A 21,011-nucleotide genomic window follows, 5' to 3' on the forward strand; every position below is an offset into this window, starting at 1 on the left:
GTTGCATATAAACTGTATATATAAACAGTTAAAATGTAATTAATACAGACGCATATTACTGTGCCGGGCTTATACTTTAAAGGAACTATGCAGTCGGATTTTATTTTACCTGCATTTCATAGAATTTCATAGAATTTAGTTTTCTCCACAGTTATCACGGATCAACCAGAGGTCATTGATGGTTTTACCGAGCTTTTCATTCACCACCCACGTCACTGCATGTATCAGCAACTCGGTATCATTATCAGCCATTTAAAATCACATGGTGAAAAACCCTATAGGCTAGCTAAAGCCGCGATGCTGTCAATGATTAGTGTGGATGTGCTGGCACAGGGCAGGTAGAGTGAGAAAAGGAATAAGAGAGGGAGTGATTTGGAGCGAGAGAGAGAGAGAGAGAGAGAATGAGGGAGGGAGGGAGAGAGAGAAAGAGAGAGAGGGAGGATGCTGCCAGCGGAAAATGGCTGCTGCAACCTCAAGCCTATCCTGATACACCGAAACGACATCAAGGTGGAGAGAGAGAGCGAGAGCAAGAGAGAGAAAGATTAGGAAAATGAGAGCAGATGGAGAGAGAATGTGAGCGAGCCTGAGTGTTTCCTGAAAGGAGGATAAAAAGAGAGAGAGAGGGAGAGAGAGAGAGAGAGAGAGAGAGAGAGGAGACCCTGGGGTGGGCTGCTGCAAGCGGCGGGCAACACCGAGCCATGGAGGGCGAGTAAGTCCTTACATTTTCATTTTTAACATTGCACATATATATTCAATCGTCCGCCAAAAAAAAAAAAAAAAAAACGGATAGGAAAGAACGCCACCACCCTCAGTGTTACACCAGTATCATGCACTGTTATCACATTCGGTGCTCTACAGTTTAGCAGGCTGCCGAGAATAAAAACACCATTACGTAGTTTTGAATCAACAGCATACACCCCATTTCCGATATATCCACGCCAAATTGTGATAAATGTCAAGCCACCTACATGTGGACCTGTGCTTTTTGGATGACTGGCACACGGCATGCACGCACAAAATTAACGAAATAACAACAATTATTGTACTGAGCAAACATCGGGTGCTATGCAGCAATTCAAAAACGAAATGCGTGGTTAGTGATTGGTAAAAACAAGCACGAAATCAGTCAGTGTGTAAAATGTATGGAGGGGGGAGGCGAAATATGGCGAGTTTGGGGCCAGCATCGCGTCATTCAAGACATGGCTACAGTAAAACGAGGGAGGGATGGAGGCGTTGTGATTTTTATCAACGTGTCTCGGGGTTTCATTATGATTTTTTAAAGCCAAACTTTATGAATGAAATGTGATTTTTCTCTCTCCCTCGCTCTCCCTCATTCTCACCCCTCCTCTCCTTCTTCCCTTTTCTAATCGGGCCCCCTCCCCCCATCTCTCGTTTCCTCTCCATCCTCTCACCCACTCGTTCGTTTTTTCCTTCTTCTTCTTCTTCTTCTTCTTCTTCTTCTTCATTCTTCCCTTTTCACACGCGATTGCATTGTATTTGGGCCTAAAACGTTTTTTGCGGCGAAATGTATAACGCGCAGTGCAGTGTCAAATCCAGTCTCGCTCCATCCCATTCATAAAAAAATATAACATAATATCGGGGTGTGTTAATGAGTGCGTGCAGCAGGGGCGGAATGGAGACAGGGAGCGTCTTAAGAAAAATAATTGCAACAATTAAAATTCAGTGTGCTTTGAAAAATGACAAAAAAGATGCAGCTGTGCATGCATTACAAACACATGTCGAACTGCAGTGCTGAATTATTCAGCCGATTTGGCGAGAGCAGCTTCTTCTTCTTCTTCTTTTTGTAAGAATGCCGGGCCTCTGATGGCGATGGGTGCGTTCATTGATACGTCTATCTTGGAAACACTCATTCTTCCTCCCTCCTCCCATTTGGCCATTTCTCTCCTCCTCAACCTTGGCGTTCTTTCTATCAATTTGCTCCATAGCCCCTTAATTTTGAGCCCATATAGCTCACACTATAGCTTAACATTCTAGCTTTCAAACACTAGCAGCAGAAATGCTTAGGAAATGCTAACACCAAGCCAGACTGATACTTAAAATTAGATTTACCGGTCACATGAGTAATTGCCTTAGCTATGAGTTACTGTATGATATACCTTTGAGTGGTCATGTTGCATAGCCACGACTCATAGTCCAACTAAGCTGTCAGTTTTGTGGTTTTTGTGTGAATTTCTTTATGGAAACATGTGTGCTGGCATCAATCCTGACCCTGAAATCCTCACACTGTACTGAATTTTTGTGTTCTGAAAGTTGATCTGGCTTTACCTGTTTTCACTTGAATGACTGTGCATATCAGTTGCTGCAGGTATTTGTGCACATGTGTGTGCCAGTGTGTGTTTATTATTATAGTGCATACCAATAAGTTTATTCTGTTCATCTGGACTTAGAGCTTTTTAGTCTCAGGGTGAAGAGAAAAAGTCACTTGGATGAGTGACAAAGTCTTTCTCCCACTGAAAAGGCTACAGCCAGATGAAGAGAATAGACATTTTGGGATTTCCTAACCTGGATGATTGAGCATGCATCAAGACATTAGGATACACTGGTTAATCAGCCATGGCCTCGGCTCACTCTTGGTTTCCCTGACAGTGTGCGTGTTCGTGCGGTGGTGATGACACGTGATGACTCCAGTGGCGGTTGGGTGCCCCTTGGAGGTGGTGGCCTCAGTCATGTGGTCATATGTAAGGGGCGGAGTCATGATGGCAGGGGACGGAGGGAGTACATCATACGTGGAGAACGGCTGCGAGATCGAGCAGTGAGTGTGTGCGTGTGTTATGCCTGTCTTTGGTGACACGTTGCTTGTCAACACCATCCAAAGACTGTAGATATATGCTGTCTTAAAACTTAAGGAAGGACTAGATCTTAATTGGTTAACTAACTTCTTAAATTGTCTGGAATGATGTTTCTGTCTAGCCGGTGCTGGAGTGTGCAGTGCAAAAAGGGTTAGTGTACAACAAGGTGAACCCCATCTTCCATCACTGGCGAGTAGAGGATCGAAAGTTTGGCCTTACATTCCAGAGCCCTGCCGATGCCATCTCCTTTGAGAAAGGGCTTCAGACTGTCATAGACAAGCTCGACAGAGGTAGACATGAGCTGCGTATAAAATATGATTCATAGAAAATATGCAGGAAAACCTAAGTCATCTCTTTTTACGTTTACAAGGCTCTGACTCGCCCTCATCCTCCACGCCAGAAGAGGCCGACACTGAGGATGACGGACAAGCTGTGAGTAACCGAACAGGTCATTGTTTGACCACATATTGAATAAAATGGGTTTGTGTATTCTGTCACCTGACCCAAATGCAGTCATTGTTGATTTTTGATTTGCGGGGTGGCATGCAACCTCTATCAGTCTCATACAGGAAGTGAGTCGTCATCCAACAGCAGAAAGGAGATGCTTCCCAAACCCATCACCATAGTGACAAGCGAGTCATCGTCTACTTGCTTCGTGCGGTCGGAAGAGTTTAGTTTTGGATCCAGCCATGCTGTAACCACGCAAACACCTGCTCAGGTAGCACACCACCTCCTGCTCTAGCTGTAGTTTACTGACTAGACCATACCACTGCACTGAGAATAATGTGCACATCTTGATATGTGCATTTGTAACTGATTTTTCAGTTATTTGCACTTATTTGCAGTTATTTCTCGTCAATAAACACTTTAAAAGCTGAGTAATGATTTCTGCAGACAACCTAGAAAGAGGTTTGTGAGCTGTTTTAGATCCCCCCCCCAAAAAAAAAAAAAAACCCCATCAACTGTTTTGGTTGATTTTTCCCCCCTCTGTCCCCACTGTTAAGTCCATGCAAGTTTATTTGTTCTACATTGAGAATGCATAAAGTGAGATTTTAACAGGTGTGGCCTTTTCTATTTCTTGTGTATGGATGTGGGATGTCTGAGAAGTGAAAACCTTCTATAACCACTGCCATAGTACACAATGTTCCTGACTCACTCTGTAATCCTACACCCTCTCCACAGATCCACACCAGGTCGGGCCAGCACCAACTCTCACAAATGACGGCTGTGTTGAATCCCCCGGCGCCCCCGCCCCCACCTCCTGCTCCACCTACTCCTCCTGTAGGTCCCCCAGCCTCATCTCCCCTGTCCCCCCTCTCACCCACTATTTCATTGCTGGAGGAGGGAGACCTGCACAGTGTGGACCCTTGCAAAGACCTGTGGGGTTCTCGAGGTTATGAGGATTACAGACGGGCAGGGGCCACAAGGACTATGGTTGGGGGGCTGACTGGCGGTGTGGTTGTTGGTGGTGGAGGAAGCCTGCAGGACAAGTCAGAGCTGTGCGTGGTTCGCTTTGAGAAGGAGCTGGCGGGAGTGGGTTCGGCGGGCTGTGATGTGACTGTGAGCCTGGACAGTAAAGCCTCCCAGCGTTTATCCTCATCGTCACCCATCTGTATGTCCATGCCCAATGCTGTATCCGGCGTGTCCTCAGGTGCCGGTTCACCCCAGGAGACGGGTAAAGGCTCGCCATCGCCCTGCTGCATCCACACATCGCTGGCCACTCCCCGGTCGCGGACTCGTAAGAGAGGAGGAGGGGCCAGTAGTAGTGGTGACCCAGGAGCAATCTCTCCCGATGATGACAGCCCGTGCCCTCAGGCTTCATCGTCATGCTCGTCTCGCTGTGTGTACTGCCGCTCTGTTTTCAGTGCTTCAGAGAATGGGCGGGGCCGATGCAGAGATGCCCCAGACCCGGCCCTGCACTGCCTGCGCCAGTGGACCTGTGTGTGGTGCGCAGAGAGTCTGCTCTACCACTGCATGTCGGACTCTGAGGGAGAGTTCTGGGAGCCTTGTTCATGTGATGACTCAATGGGGGGCCACCCGCATCCCCTCTGCTGTGCCCGCTGGTTGGCCCTCCTGGCCCTGTCTCTCTTTGTGCCCTGCATGTGCTGCTACCTGCCTTTGCGCGCCTGCCTGCGATGTGGGGAGAGGTGTGGCTGCTGTGGGGGAAAGCACAAGGCAGTCCGATGAAGCCAGGCTTTTGGGAGGGAGGGGTTTCCTGGACCGAGGGGGTTTGGGTATTGAGAGAAGAGAGCATCCGTTAGGACGCAGAAGGTTGGCCCTAAATAGGAACAGTGCTCTCAGTAGACCCAGACCTCTGGCCCGCCAAAGCCCCACAGCCTTCCGCTGCATTCGGCTCTTTCTCTTTTCAACCTGGGGCCTTCCTCACTGGTCCATGCCTGCTGTAGGTGCATTGCACTCAGACCAGGCTCTGTGGGAGTTATAGTGGATTTATTGAGGAGTGGCTGATCTAGAGTTAGCTGTCAGTGACTTTATCACAGAAAGAAGGTGGCAGAGGCAACAGTGAAGTGTACACTGTTTCAAATGTCCGTTTTTTTTTTAATTTAGAAAGGAAAAAAAACTCAAAAAACAAAAGATGTTTATATATATGATTGTTATAATTTTAATTGGTATATTTTATTAAATGTAAAACATATTGACAGAATCCCCAAATGGCACACACATTCACGTACTCACAAACATGAGATCTTGGGGAAGTTATTTGTTCCATGTTGGCCTGTTTATCAGTCAGATGAACAGATGTCACCCTTTACCTCTAATTTTACCTCAGATGTTACTAAAAACAAGGAAAGAAAAAAAGGAGAGATGTTTGGTGTGAATGAGCACATGGTGCATGCAGTCTTCAAGAGAGTACAAGCATCTGAGACCACTAGTGTTGTCCTTTGATTATACCGCATTATACCACAATGGGAGAAAGGTTATCAAATGCAAAGAGACAATTATTGTTAAGGGAAGTTGCAATGATGACCACCAAGACTTAAAAGTCATAACATGATTCATAATGATCCTTTGTAACCAAACACATGGTTACTTTTTTGTTTCCAAAAAGAAAAAAGGAGAATATGTGTCTAGCATTCAGCACCCTCACATTTGCACATACATGTATTTTTCCCATATTCCCAAGTATTTTCAATATATATCATAGAAATCCTCATATCCCACCACTGTACTTGTTGAATCAGTCAAGGTGCTTACAACTGAGGCCTCTGAGCGAGTCTATTCTACCTAATGTACACAGTGACTGCACTGTCCCCAAAGAAAAACAAAACAGGACCCCATGGTAACCAATCTGTTGATGTGTCTCGGCCTCTGTGTGAGACACCACCAAAAATTTAAGTGCAATGAACAATGTTTCAAAATTTATTTTTGTACTGGTTAGTCATGTTAGTATACACTAAGCAGTAATGGAAAAGTGTTGAAACTGAATACTGTAGTGTGTTGCTGTGCTCGACATCAAGCATAACAGAAAAACAGGAACACAAAGTTGTCTTTGAGCAGCAGCACGTAGCTCGCAGGTGCGACATTCGAACGCGTCTGCTGCAGACTGTTGACGCTGTGATTAGAAAAAGACACATTAACTTGAAAACACTGAACGAAACAGGCGATGCGGTTTTTATATTGCTTTAAGTGGAAGGTCAAAAAAGCTGCTATTTTTACGCTATTCTATTCAAACGTTCCCACTGCCTGTTGTCAACTGGAGTGGTTGCGTGATTTAGAAACAAAGCTCCAAGTTTCTGTTCCACCCAGGGTGCGGAAGATTTTGTAAATTTAAAGCTGGCATTAAAGATGAATTTGCCCTGAGACATTTTTAAAAATGTTGCTGGTGATGTACCTTGCATTTCTATGTTTTATTTTGCTGATTGGCAGGATACATTTCTACTTCCAGTTAATAACCAGTTAAAGGTGCATTAATAGTTCATTTAGACCAAGAAATGGACAAAAAAAAATCCTTTCATTTTTGTAGGAATTCCTTAGAATACAGGTACAGGGATATTTGTTTACAGTATGTCTTTTTGTTTCACCTTACAAATTGCCACATTGCATAAAAGCACACCAGTTCCACTATAGAAAGGTGCGTCACTTCCAAAATTAAATACAACAAGAAAATTTGGGCTTTTTCTGTTAAGTGAAAAAACTTAAATAAGGCCATAATGGTTATATAATATGTATTAAATGCAATAAGCTTTAAGTCATTAAAAAAAATCATCACAAAGTAAAAAAAGTTGATTGTTGTTGATTTTGCAGCTTTAAAAAAAAACAAAAGTCAACAAATTTAAATAACACATGGAATGTACTGAGAATCCCAGAAAGGTAATACAAGTGTAAGTGATGGATATACCTTTTTTTGTATAAGGAAACCAGTGCTGACCGAGTTTCGTTGTCTCAAATGCAGCATCACCTGGGTGGACTTTAAATTATGGCAGAATGAACCTTTCAGAAGCTTCACCATGTTATTTACATTTTAAGTTTAGCCAAGAATTTTTATCCAAAGTGACTTAAAGTGAGTGAAGAGACAGTAGGGTTCAGAGTCAGGACATGCAACTGCTGATGAACACAAGCCTCGATCTCTTGGTTATGGGACATTGTCTTTACTACTAGGCCAGCCTGCCAACATTGTTGGTCCTCTTAATTTTTTAATTTTTTTAAAGACGCCCTGTCACAATGGCAGGAAATCCAAACCCAGTCACAAGACTGCCATCCCCTGATTCAAAACCTTTGTCTTTCTCTCTCACACACACACACTCACACACACTCTCTCCACAAATCTGATAGATCCTCACACACAGACACACGTGTTCACTCGATGGTGCAGAACTAGTAAAGCCATTGCACACAGTTTGCTGCTTCTGGTTCAGAAATGGTGTTAGAGTACAGTACTGACAGTCATGCGATCACAATTGCAGGCCCCATTCTTACATCTTAATAAATGTGCCTTTTGATTTGAGTAATCAATAACTTATGATTTCTAAGTAACTCTGTATTAAGTACTATTTCCTTTTTTGATTATTAATTTCTGCCAATGTGCATATTTTCAAATGTACGTATTTATTAGTTTCAAAGTAATTAATGAGATATTACCTGTTTATTTATTTATTGAGATATTTATTCTGATTCTTTATTTTTTTGAGACAGGTTTTTATCTTCTGTGCTGTCTTACTTCTGACTTTGTGCCAATGTGCTGCTTTGAGGTGTTACATATCGTGGGTTTGTATCATTATTAAACCCTCACTCTATATTTTAAAAGCGTTTTCTTCTTTCTCATGTGTGCATGTATAAAACTCACTGTGCCGTTTCCCAAACACTGGTTCAAATTGCTTTACAACTGTTCCATAGAGCTGTGGAAGGAATCTTTTTTTTTTTTTTAAAGAAAAAAGCCTATAAATGTATTCTTTTGTTAAACACACATTTATTTCTTGCCTTTGATTATTACTCAAATATTTATATTATATTTTGTAAAAAAAAAAAAAAAAATTAAGGAGACTAGTTTTCTAAATCTGCATCTCTCCTACAGGAACAGGACTTTACAGTAAGCTACAACAGAATATAACAAGTGACCACTAGAGGGCAGGAACATTGCCTTAAAAAAAGATCCACAAGTATTAAAAAGGGAGGAAGAAGACACAAATTTTCCATTAAAATAAAAACAAAACAACACCCCCCACAACCACCACCAAAACTGTGATTAGCTGTTATCCTTTGGATGCTGGGGTCCATTACTTTGCAGAATACATGTGCTGCCTTTTATGTTTGAGGATCTCAGTGGAGGTGAGGGTCAGGTCTTGATTGCACACATCACAGTGATAAACTCTGGTAAGGCTTGATGAAGAGCTTGCTTTTCCACCCTCTGGCTCTGAAATAAAATACAAAATAAAAACACACACAGTTGGCAAACGCACGCACACTTCGTATCAAATTCTTTAGCTCTTCTAAAATAAAGTATGTGGCCTAACGCTTAATGTGTTAAACCAATCAGAGTACAAAAGAAATTCCTGACCTTCCTCAGGCTGCTGCTGTTCTCCAGCCGGCCTGCAGGAAGCTTCATGATGCATTCTTTCCAGTGGAGTTAGAGGCATGTACAGGTCACAGTTGGGACAGCTCCAGAAAGTACGTAAGCACTCACTGTAGAGGTCTTTTGAATCCTGCGAATCATAATTTAGAAATACTAAAATAATGCGTAGATTTAATAAGACAAGCTGCGCGGTTTCATTCCAAAATGATCTGTTTTCATGCATGAACAAAATACTCGAGACATTAAACCTAGAACTGACCATCTATTGTTTTAATTTTTAATTGTATTTTTTCATTATAACTTGGTTGAGGAAATGGCACCTTATAATCCATATACAGCCAAACTGCAGGTCTTTAACTATTTTTTGTCTGATGTCTCTGTTGATGCAGTTAGGTTAAAATCCTGGTTCTGACGTACACTCTGCATCTATATGAATAACATTGAGAGGGACAGTCTAGTATATAACAGTAATTTTGAGGGTCATTGTCTAAAAAGTTATGGATTCCACGTACAAGGTAAAAGTATTTCAAAAAAATGCATTTTGTCACTTGTATTACTTTGGAAGAGATTAAATTTCTGGCATAGCTTTTGATTTTGGAGGTTGATAAGTGAAACAATATATAAAGAACTCTCAAATAACTTTTTAAAAACCCCAGACAAACTTACAGTCATGAAAAAGAAATTTCCAATGTCTTTCATTTCTGTGGTTTCAAATATCAGGACATATAAAAAAAAAAAAAAAATCACCTGGTCCTAACTATATTCTTTCTCATGAGAGGTTTAAGCATAGCCCCTTAAGGTCCTGCCAGCATTTCAAGTGGGCTGAGGTCTGAACTTTGGCAGGGCTATTCCAGCACCTTGATTCTTTTCTTATTCAGCCAGTCTGCTGTAGATGATCAGTTAGCCAAGCTTTAGCTGTCAGATAGATGGCGTCACATCTGACTCCAGTATACTTTGTTATACACAGGAAGACTCCAGACCAGCAAACATCCAAACCTACTTTAACACAGGTGGTCACACTTGCAGATGTTCAATTAATCAAGTGCATTTGATTAACAACTGGCTGCTACTTTCCATCTTAATTCACATGAAAGCAATTTGGGTAATTATTACTTTTATTATATTTATATATATGTTTCATTTTCTTAATTTTGGGATGTTTTTAGGATGTTTTAGAGACCAGATGATTTTTTAAATTATGTTCTGATATGTAAAACTCTAGAATTGTCCTTCTTTCAACTTCCATTGCTATATAGGGAATGTAATATGTAAATACAGCCCTAAGAGCTGAAACAATAATTTCTTTGAAACTTTAACTCAATGCATTTCTGAATTGCTGCTGTTTTTAGACAAACTCACAGCCAGACAGTTGTAGGTGAAAAAGTTGGTGACACGTAGGCCTCCTTTAATGGGGTCTGGCTTGGCCTCGGCTCCTGGAAACAGCGGGTTTAAATCTCCAGCTTTAGTGTTCGACGACACAGACTCAGACTGAGGACCAATGTACAGGTTCTGGGTCTGGAAAGCTGAGAGTCGCCGAAGGCTATAAGTGACCTGTCAGGGAAAGTAAAAAATACACAAAAAAACATTTTGACTATTAACGTATTGGTCTTATGTACATTGTTTACATTTTATCAGCTGTTTAGTGATGTGTTAAATTGTTTCTGGAACAAATGGGCGATTCTTCTAACTTTATCGTTCTGCTTCTCTGTGTTCTAGGATCATCAAGTGATGGCCATTATACAGTAACAACCAAGCTGGCACATCAGTACCTCAGTGTAGAGCAGAAAGCGGACCAGGCTTTCACTCAGCTTTTGCACAACTCTGCGGGACACCCCCTGCCCGACTGCTGCTCCCCCTGTTGAGTTCTGTCCCAGCTGGGCCTGCAGCAGGCGCTCCCACTCAGCCCTGAGAGTAAGCGCTGTGGACAGCACCTTCAGAGCCTCCTCTGGCTCCTTCAGCTCCAACTCCAGCCAGCCGTCCACCACTAGTCGCGCACAGTCAGCGTTAGTGTCCACTGAGTTTGCTACCAGCAGCAGCGCCTGGTGAACAAATTAGAAATGATTAATACATCATATATGAACTGGCAAAAACTGGAAGTAATGGAAGAGACGATGAAATAAAACCATAACCTGACACAGAATCCCCCAAAAAGTTTTCTTTCCCACAGCCATTATTCATCCGTATATTCTGATGTTCCTCTCTTTATTAAACCTGCACACTGACAACATTGTGCCACAGTTCTTGCTACTTAATATGTTACTAAGTGAAAAAAATAAACTAAACTGGAAGAAAGGAATACACCGTCCAGTTTAATTTACTGTCCCATGTGTGGTGCGTACCCAAATAGCACATCGTAATACAAAGAGAATTCCATGTAATCCAGGTTAGTTTAATTTAAAGCATGCAACTTGGTGCAACACTGGAGCGAGTGCATTAATGGATTTCAAGAAAATATTACTATGTTAAGTATTTGTCCTACTCTGAATCGGTAATAGCATCGAACTGGATTCGTTTTGTTTACATTCACAATATCAGGTGTCTTTAAGATAATACAGAGCATTATTATCCAACATGTTTTTTTGTTTAAATGTAGTGGTTTGTGGAGGAAATAGGGATATCCCACATCAGGTACTAACTTGTAGCGCTGGAACCCGCACACAGTTTGACAAATAGGGTTTGTTGGTCTCCAACAGAGTGACGAAGGCTAACAGCTGGTGTTTGGTGCTGTCTCTCCTATCAGGCCCTGCAGGCAGGAAACACAGATGACATGTGAGATATTCAATAGAAGATCAAAGGTAAACTCAGTGATCAGAGGGCGGAAAAAGAGAGATTTTGTTTAACTGGAAACAAATGAAAGCACTGCTGACCCTTTATTGCCTTGAGCAGGTTACGGTTTCTCTTTGTCATATAAAGTTGGACTTTATATGACAGGAAATGTGGTTTCATATAATAAATCAGATTAGTGAAGATGTTGTTTTTGCTAGTTTTAAAGTAACCTTGAAAAAGAAATGCTCCTCCTTGGTATCTGATTGAGAATTTAGGCTGTGAAATGTAAAATTGTTTAGGAAAATCTGTGAAATGCTGTGTTTAAATATCTTAAAATATAATTCTGACCAGATTAACCCACCAATGTAAAAGCATTATCTAATTACAAGCCAAATTTGTACAAATATCAAAAATACTTTTATTTACAATCCAATCTAATTTGTCAAAGAAAAATTCAAAATATCAGAATCAACCAAGCATCTAAGCGTGAACTGATGGTCAAAGAGAATCAAACAAATACAAATACAGTGACTCTTTTTATGAGGGACAGATTAAGATTTTTACAAATTAGACATCACATAGAGGTGGTAACTCTTTGGATAAGACGTAGTCTGTTGTTCCGAGGATCTTTATAAAAGCTTATAAATCAATGCCAAGGTTTAGATGTTTTCCTAAATGATACAGTGGATTAACAGAATGAAAGAAGAAGGCATAATACGCATAAAGGAAAATTAGAAAAAGAGGGAATTTCATACTGTAGCTGAAAACATGGGGAAAATTAAATACATAACAATGAAAAAGTATATTAACTCTGTCTTGGAGAGAGTTTCGATGAAAGAACGTGATGAGATTCTTCACCTGCACAAAGCAGTTTTTGAAATTTCTCGAGGAAATTGTTGCTGGAGGGGTTTTATTCCCCCATTTTTTTGGTGTTGTACACTACTACAGCAATACTGGTGTAAGGTGTAAGACGAGCATGGAATAAATATCCAATGTAAAAGTGCCCCTTTCTGTTAAGGTTTGAGACTAGATATATTAGAAGAATGAAATAAAAATAAATATTTGTTCAGTATTTTCTGATAGCCAGTAAGAAAGCTCTTATAAGAAAAAGGTTAGCATCAGTCTCAACAGAGAAAGGAAGGTGAAAGTTTGTACACTGTTGGGAACTTTGGACAAGAGGTATCATCAGATCAACTGTGTAACGGCTTTTATTTTACATCTTCTGTACAAAAAATAAAATAAAAAATAAGAATGTGAAGGTAGGTTGTACCCATTTCTCCAGTGTCACCCTCAGGCACCTGTAACACTTCTGGGTCACTGGCAAACACACTGGTTGGGTGAATCACCACTCCTTGCTTATTCCTTGTGTGAAACACCTACACAACATAAGATCACAAAATGGAAGTTTCATTTTTCTCCTTACTTAATTTTTTTCAGTCACCATAGAAATAATCAGATTACTGTATATTCATACGTTATAAAAGGAAATTCAGTGTAGAAGGAAGCCTGACCTGGTCAGAGTCTTTGCGGGTGGAGTTGTGTTCATCGGGCAGTGCCAGCTGAGGGTACAGGCCTCTGCAAAGCAGGAGCTTGAGCAAAGCCTGCTGGTGTGAGGACAAGTCCTGACTGACAGCCTCCTGCAGCTCTGACACATTATGCCGTAACTTGAACTTCACCTCCTATTGCAAACCAAACAGCACCATGGGAAAAAAAAATATTAATAATAACAAAACTGACTTCAGCTTTTCACCAGAGCCTGCTATACTTGCTGCTTTATTTGAAAGTTGAACTTACTAGTTTGAAAAACAGGAATAGATCATATTTTTAATAAAAACTAGGCAAAACAAAACTTGGGATGGGATGTGATAAAATTAAGAACAAGTTTATAGTGATATTTTTTTCTGTTACATCTTCTAAGATACCTGTATGTCCAAGTTCTGTCCAGACCCCTCCTTGTTCCTCTTAGACCTTCCTGTTTCCTCTGTGTCTGATCCTGAAGAGTCTCCTTCCTGACCCTCCTCCAGCCTCAGGACTTTACGTTTGCTTCCCTCCTGCTGTTCATGATCTCTCTTCAGCTGATGCAGCTTTCTCCTCTCAGTTAGCCTCTCCCTGCGTTGCACACGGTCACCACCAGAGGGAGTGCTATCTTCTGATTCCAGCAGGCTGTGGCTCCTCAGCAAGTCCTAATAATGAGAGGGATTTCAATACTCGTTGTCAATCGCTAAAAAGCCTGAAAATGTTTTATGAATGTATGAAATGCTTTGTGAGGAGCCTGCCTTGAACTGTCTGCGTAGGTTCACCATCTCATACAGCCGCTGCTCCTCCAAGCCTCTCCTTCTGCACCATTTTCTTGATCCACCACCTCTCTCCCCTTTTACCTGTTTTCGAAATCAGTTTTGCGTCCAGTGAAGACCATTTTATGACCTAACTGCTCCAGTGTTGATTCTCATAATATTAAACATCCAACACAACATGATGCTTGTTTTACTGACCTCCACCCAGGCATTGAAAGTGTTGAGGAGGGTAAAGGGGTCTCCTTGGTTGCTATGCAGGGGCTGCCGGGCAGTGGCACAATCTGGATTGTGCTGTGAACTACGGAGGAAAGGTGACTGAACGCTGAGGGCTGCTGCCACCGTCAGCACGGGCTCCACCAAGTTAAACAAACAGCCCAGCACCAGCATCTTCCCTAAACAGACACAAACATGCTTAACCTGAATCCAGCTGATGGATGATCACAAGACCACCACTGTGTCACTGTCAATCCATGTGAAACTTTGTATAATTACTTTTTAATGAAAGAAAAGCCTTAAATTATGTATATTACGTATTTTAACGTTTTAAAAACGTTCTTGTTATTTCTTCCACTTTATTTCACTCTCTTGCAAGCATCCTAATAGTGACTTAGGAAAAAACAAAAACAAACAAACAAACTCCAACATGGTTCTGCTGTATGAAATCTTACCTATGACCACATCAACGGGAAGCTGTGCCAGCAAACTACCAATAGACGTCAGTTCACCACGACTGTCTAGCGCCCCCTGTTCCTTTAGATAAAAAACAGCATTCTGGATACTTGCAGCCGGGGGTGGATCAATAAAAACAAAGGAGAGTGGATCTCCAAGAGACATGCTCTTCATCTGCAAGAACAGAAATGAATAGATGAAGTTAAAACTTATGCAGAAGAGTTTAAAAAAAATCTATTACTATTCTACTAACCTGCTATTCACAGAATCTTATTACCTGAAGAATGAGGGAGTCCAGAGCAACTCTGTGGATTTCAGGCACAGGATAAGGTGCGAAAGCATTGTAGTCAGACTCTGAGTAGAGCCGGTAGCAAACGCCCGGACCCGTACGACCAGCTCGACCTTTTCTCTGCTCAGAGCTGGCTCGGCTGATCCAGAACTCTTGTAGGCGTTGCATCTTGGCTTTAGGGTCAAAACTCATTTCTTTCACCTTTCCTATAAAGCAAGTTAAAAAAAACAACAACAATTTTTATAGTTGCCGTTCTACTTTTAAGTAGTGCATTATTTTGCTGTCGTTAACACTATAGCATTCTCTATTTTAAAAGCTAAACAAGAAAATGTAGCTTTGCACATTCAACTTCTCTGAAGCCTTTTATAGTGGGGCAAAAAAGTATTTAGTCAGCCACCGATTGTGCAAGTTCCCCCACTTAAAATGATGACAGAGGTCAGTAATTTGCACCAGAGGTATACTTCAACTGTGAGAGACAGAATGTGAAAGAAAAATCCATGAATCCACATGGTAGGATTTGTAAAGAATTTATTCGTAAAGTAGGGTGGAAAATAAGTATTTGGTCAATAACAAAAATACAACTCAATACTTTGTAACATAACCTTTGTTGGCAATAACAGAGGTCAAACGTTTACTATAGGTCTTTACCAGGTTTGCACACACAGTAGCTGGTATTTTGGCCCATTCCTCCATGCAGATCTTCTCGAGAGCAGTGATGTTTTGGGGCTGTCGCCGAGCAACACGGACTTTCAACTCCCACCACAGATTTTCTATGGGGTTGAGGTCTGGAGACTGGCTAGGCCACTCCAGGACTTTCAAATGCTTCTTACGGAGCCACTCCTTTGTTGCCCGGGCGGTGTGTTTTGGATCATTGTCATGTTGGAAGACCCAGCCTCGTTTCATCTTCAAAGTTCTCACTGATGGAAGGAGGTTTTGGCTCAAAATCTCACGATACATGGCCCCATTCATTCTGTTCTTAACACGGATCAGTCGTCCTGTCCCCTTGGCAGAAAAACAGCCCCATAGCATGATGTTTCCACCCCCATGCTTCACAGTAGGTATGGTGTTCTTGGGATGCAACTCAGTATTCTTCTTCCTCCAAACACGACGAGTTGAGTTTATACCAAAAAGTTCTACTTTGGTTTCATCTGACCACATGACATTCTCCCAATCCTCTGCTGTATCATCCATGTGCTCTCTGGCAAACTTCAGATGGGCCTGGACATGCACTGGCTTCAGCAGCGGAACACGTCTGGCACTGCGGGATTGGATTCCCTGCCGTTGTAGTGTGTTACTGATGGTGACCTTTGTTACTTTGGTCCCAGCTCTCTGCAGGTCATTCACCAGGTCCCCCCGTGTGGTTCTGGGATCTTTGCTCACCGTTCTCATGATCATTTTGACCCCACGGGATGAGATCTTGCGTGGAGCCCCAGATGGAGGGAGATTATCAGTGGTCTTGTATGTCTTCCATTTTCTGATGATTGCTCCCACAGTTGATTTTTTCACATCAAGCTGCTTGCCTATTGTAGATTCACTCTTCCCAGTCTGGTGCAGGTCTACAATACTTTTCCTGGTGTCCTTCGAAAGCTCTTTGGTCTTGGCCATGGCGGAGTTTGGAGTCTGACTGTTTGAGGCTGTGGACAGGTGTCTTTTATACAGATGATGAGTTCAAACAGGTGCCATTCATACAGGTAACGAGTGGGGGACAGAAAAGCTTCTTACAGAAGACGTTACAGGTCTGTGGGAGCCAGAGATTTTCCTTGTTTGAGGTGACCAAATACTTATTTTCCACCCTGATTTACGAATAAATTCTTTACAAATCCTACCATGTGGATTCATGGATTTTTTTTTCACATTCTGTCTCTCACAGTTGAAGTGTACCTCTGGTGCAAATTACTGACCTCTGTCATCATTTTAAGTGGGGGAACTTGCACAATCGGTGGCTGACTAAATACTTTTTTGCCCCACTGTACGTCCTCATTTAATTACGTTTTGTCATTTAAAACAAAGCTTTGCTGCAAAATTTAAATTTCAAGGATGGACCATCAAACTCTAGGGGGTGAGAATAAATGTACCACTCGTTCCATACCTGAATCAACAACAAAGCGCACTCCATCTATTGTGACTGATGTCTCTGCAATATTGGTAGAGATGATGCACTTTCTCACCCCAGGAGGAGCAATATCAAACACCTGAAGAGTAACACAGTAACAGAGGCACAATTAGAATTAGAAAATCGTAACTCTAAATAACAGCTTAAAAGCTGACTGTACCTTATCCTGCTGAGCAATTGAGAGGGTGCTGTGCAGTGTTAAGATTATCCAGCGACGTGTGTGTGTGGCATAAATCTGACAGGCCTCCTGGATGGTGGAGATCTCTGCCACACCGCTAAGAAAGAGCAGCAGGTCACCACGCTCCTCTGGGGGGTAACGCTGATCGATGCCCTGCAGGATGCGCAGATACGGTCTAGGATCCAGTTTCTCAGACTTTGAGGACTGCTCCTCAGGAGGAATGGGCTGGTAAATAACCTAAGTACCATGCCAGAGGGGAAAAACAGGACATTAAACAAAAACAACTCTCAGACATGTCTGCTACTTTGATACAAAATTTTACCATTTAAATTTGTAAATAGAAACCAACATCTAGACTACCAAAATTTGCATTGTGCACTTAAAACAAATACAGCAAGTACAATCATTTTTTAAAAAGTGGCTTTCTTAAAACTTCAATCATTTGACTCGTTGTTTGCATTTTATCCTAAATTAAAAATATATATATAAAGAATGAAAATGTTTTGGGCCAGTATCTTTCCAGTGCATGTTTTTTGCCTACTAGATGCAAGAGGCAAAGTTTTAAAAATCACATCATCTTGAGTAAAATGCATATTTACACCTGTGTTTAGGGTTTGCCTCTGGTTACCTGAATAGGAAACAGCCTGCCTGGGACCTGCAGTACAGGAGCACCGCTGAAATAGTTAGAGAACAGTTTGATGTTGATGGTGGCTGACATGAGGATGAGACGTAGGTCTGGGCGGTCAGCCAGCAGAGAACGCAGGACCCCGAGAAGAAAGTCACAATGGAGGTGTCTCTCATGGACCTCGTCAACAATCACAACCTGGTACCGAGCCAGCGTACTGTCCTGCTGGATCTGTCGAAGCAGCAGCCCCTCTGTAAGGAACAGCAGCTTGGTTGCTGCGGTTCGACTTGTCTCAAAGCGGATCTGGTACCCCACCTGAAAAAGACCAATAACATTTGTGAGCTCCAAGAAACTGAAAAATATCATATATTTAATGCAGTTATAATGAAGTCAGTGTTTTAAGCAAATTTCTATAATATATTTCACTAAATTAAATATGGATTTTATTCTACTTGCTGTAGTTATCCTCATCTAGACGGAAAATAATACAGTTGGGTGAATAAGTATTTGATCCTCATCTGAATTAGTCAGTTTGCTCACTTATAAAGAAGCAAACAGCCTCTAACTTTTATGGTAGTTTCATTTTAATAGAGCAAGACAGAATATCAACCAATAATCAGGAACAAAAAACAGTCCATAAAAATTTTAAATTCATTTGCATGTTACCGAGTGAAATAACGATTTGATTCCCTACAAAGCCGGCAGAATTCTGGCTTCCACAGATTGGCTGTGTATCCACGTAACAAACAATTTACAATCAATAAATCAATTACAGATACTTCTGCTTTCTGAGTTATGTATATAAAGCATACCTGTCCACAGAATCAGTTTCTTTCATTTCAACCTCTATCAAAGGATGTCAGGGAATCAGTTTTGAGATGCCAAGCAGCAGCCAAGAAACTTAAAGAATTTAGAGATTTATGTAAAGACAAGAGGGCCAAAATCCCCCCTGAGATGTGTGCAAACCTGGTGACCAACTACAATGTCTTACCATCATGCGTGCCCACAAGGGTCAGGGTACTAAGTCATGTTTTACTTGGGGATCAAACACTTATTTCACTCAGTGGCATGCAAATCAATTTATAACTTTTATCTAAAATGGTGGAGGGTTTTTTTTAGTCTGTTTTTAAGATTTTTGGTTAATATTATGTGTATCTCCATTAAAATAAAACTAGCGGTAGTATAAAAATGAGAGACCATTCATTTCTTTGGACGTAGGCAAACTTACAAACTCAGCAAGGGATCAAATAACTATTTACTCCACCATATGTTAAAATTGTATTTATTCTGCTCAAATATTGATTATATTCTTTTTCTATTTCCTTTTTTCCCTCCTTTTAGTTAACCGATGAGCAAAATTCCAGCTGATATTTTTTCGGTCAACAGATGGACCCGAATTATAAAGTAAGTTTTTAGAGTTTCCTAAAGTTTCCATAAAGTCATTTTACTTTGTACTTTTAACTGTTTTGGATGAAAGGTTGGGATTGAATTCAACAAATGTAACAATCTGTCCTGACAAACCTTTGATCCATACTGATTGAGGCTCTCAAAGCTGACTCTCTTTGCGAGGGATATACAGGCAATGCGCCGAGGCTGGGTGCAGGCGATGTTATTGAAGCCAGCAGAGAGAAGGTACTGAGGGACTTGGGTTGATTTTCCACAGCCCGTGTCCCCTGCCACTACAACCACTGGGTGAAGTCGCACCAGCTCCACTATCCGATCCCGGTACTGGAAGATGGGCAGGTTCTTCTGCTCCCGGCGAAGTTTGGCAATTTTTCCAAAACTCTGTTTCTGGCTAAAATCCAGGAAATGCAGGAGCGCTAGGCGGCAGTCGGAGACCTGTTGAGCCCCTGGTCCGGAGGACCTCTGTCTGCTTCTATGCTCTGATTTTCCCATGCGCTCCTCGATGTCCCTGGTGCACACAGATACGTTAATCCGGTAGCGAGCATCGTACTCTTTGGGAAGGCCAAGATCCACCTTGCCCCTGTCCCTCCCTTTGTCTTTGTCCTCCTTTCTGATTTCCGCGCCTGACATGTCTCTCTTCGTTTTAAACCTCTGGAAGCGCTCAAAGAAAGCCCAGAACTCTTTATGTTCAGAGCTGCCAACCTGGATGTAGTCATGCTCCCGGAAAAAGATTTCGTCCAGCTGGGCTCGGCATTGCGAGCTGCCCCAGTCCCAACTCCTCTTCTCTGAAGCCATAGCGTTACTAGCAAAAAACAGCGTTACTTACCTCCACCAGAATTAAGCAGGAGGCGGGTTAACCCCCCATATAATACACAACTTCCACATGTATTCGCCTTTCCAGGCTCGTAGCAGCCTTATGTTACATCTATACTAGATAAACTAGAGAGCGCATTTCAAACCCTAAAGGTTTACATTTGCCTGAATGACACGAATCTTTAATACTGCTTTAAAATGCTAAATACAGACAACTGTATATTAAAAAATAAAAGCCGGTGGGAAAACTGGAAAGTCTAAATAGGGGACAATAATACGGGTGGACAACTTCCGTTCCATCCTTTAAAATCTTCCGATCTTCCGGTGAAAGCCAGCGTTTAAAAAAGAAATGGTGATTTGAAGAGATGTCACGCCCTAAACCTGCTCCTCACATGATTAATTTGAATTTGCCTTTGTCCATGGTAGAATGATCGTAAAGTATATCTTTAATTACTAAAAAAAAAAGAAAAAAGAAAAAAAAAAGGGGGGACAAGAATTGGGTGGACAATTATTTGAGATTTCCGCAAATCCACAAAGGGTCAAATATATACTTACACCCCCACTATTAGTTGTAAACATGTTCCTTTGCAAGTTGCACCTCAACCAGATCATTTTGGTACCCATCAACAAACTTCTAGTATCATTCTGGCACCCTTATGCTACAAAATTTGGTGTTCTTATGTTTGAAAGCTTCACCTTTACTCCACCTCTTGTCAATGCGGCTTAATAATTCAGTCTTTGAATTAGGAGCTTCTTTCTTGGTTGGAACCCTCTCAGTCCATGGCAAAGTAAAACTCGCTCCACTGTGAACAGTGACACTGATGTTCTTTAAATTTCCAGTTCATGCCAGGCTTTAGTCTTGGTGGTTCCTGAACATCTTAAACATTTTTCTCTTTCCTGAGGGCGACAGTTGAGGTCCTCCTTCAGACCTTGGTAAACTGGTGATGTAACCAAACAACATGTACTTGCATACAGTTGTTTTAACCAATGATACTGAAAACTTTCATCCACTCTCGTTTGAA

General features: G+C 41.6%; 2 protein-coding genes across 2 annotated transcripts; one reads left to right on the top strand and one right to left on the bottom strand.

Moving 5' to 3' along the window:
- The first annotated feature begins 457 nt into the window (after window positions 1-457).
- On the top strand, window positions 458-8,614 carry spred3 (sprouty related EVH1 domain containing 3). Its single transcript, XM_080888450.1, has 6 exons — window positions 458-709; window positions 2,608-2,773; window positions 2,932-3,100; window positions 3,181-3,242; window positions 3,370-3,528; window positions 3,993-8,614. Exons 1-6 carry the CDS (start codon window positions 699-701, stop codon window positions 4,995-4,997), a joined length of 1,572 nt encoding a protein of 523 aa, XP_080744576.1. The 5' UTR covers window positions 458-698; the 3' UTR covers window positions 4,998-8,614.
- Window positions 8,543-20,278, bottom strand: dhx34 (DEAH (Asp-Glu-Ala-His) box polypeptide 34; the record flags this gene model as incomplete). The annotated part of the gene is made up of 16 exons (XM_080888449.1): window positions 19,294-20,278; window positions 17,776-18,087; window positions 17,130-17,384; window positions 16,946-17,048; window positions 14,845-15,062; window positions 14,567-14,741; window positions 14,097-14,290; window positions 13,881-13,982; window positions 13,527-13,787; window positions 13,116-13,283; window positions 12,875-12,980; window positions 11,475-11,581; window positions 10,608-10,877; window positions 10,198-10,389; window positions 8,824-8,968; window positions 8,543-8,679 (listed from the first exon to the last, which is right to left on the bottom strand). Exons 1-16 carry the CDS (start codon window positions 19,969-19,971, stop codon window positions 8,543-8,545), a joined length of 3,423 nt encoding a protein of 1,140 aa, XP_080744575.1. The 5' UTR covers window positions 19,972-20,278.
- Between the last annotated feature and the right edge of the window lie 733 nt (window positions 20,279-21,011).

The sequence above is a fragment of the Rhamphochromis sp. 'chilingali' genome (genome assembly GCF_963969265.1).
Source record: "Rhamphochromis sp. 'chilingali' genome assembly, chromosome: 8".
NCBI classification, from domain to species: Eukaryota; Metazoa; Chordata; class Actinopteri; order Cichliformes; family Cichlidae; genus Rhamphochromis; species Rhamphochromis sp. 'chilingali'.

Coding starts and splice junctions, on each gene's coding strand:
- spred3 (XM_080888450.1), top strand. Junction 2,774..2,931: donor AACGGCTGCGAGATCGAGCA/GTGAGTGTGTGC, acceptor GTTTCTGTCTAG/CCGGTGCTGGAGTGTGCAGT. Junction 3,529..3,992: donor CCACGCAAACACCTGCTCAG/GTAGCACACCAC, acceptor CCCTCTCCACAG/ATCCACACCAGGTCGGGCCA.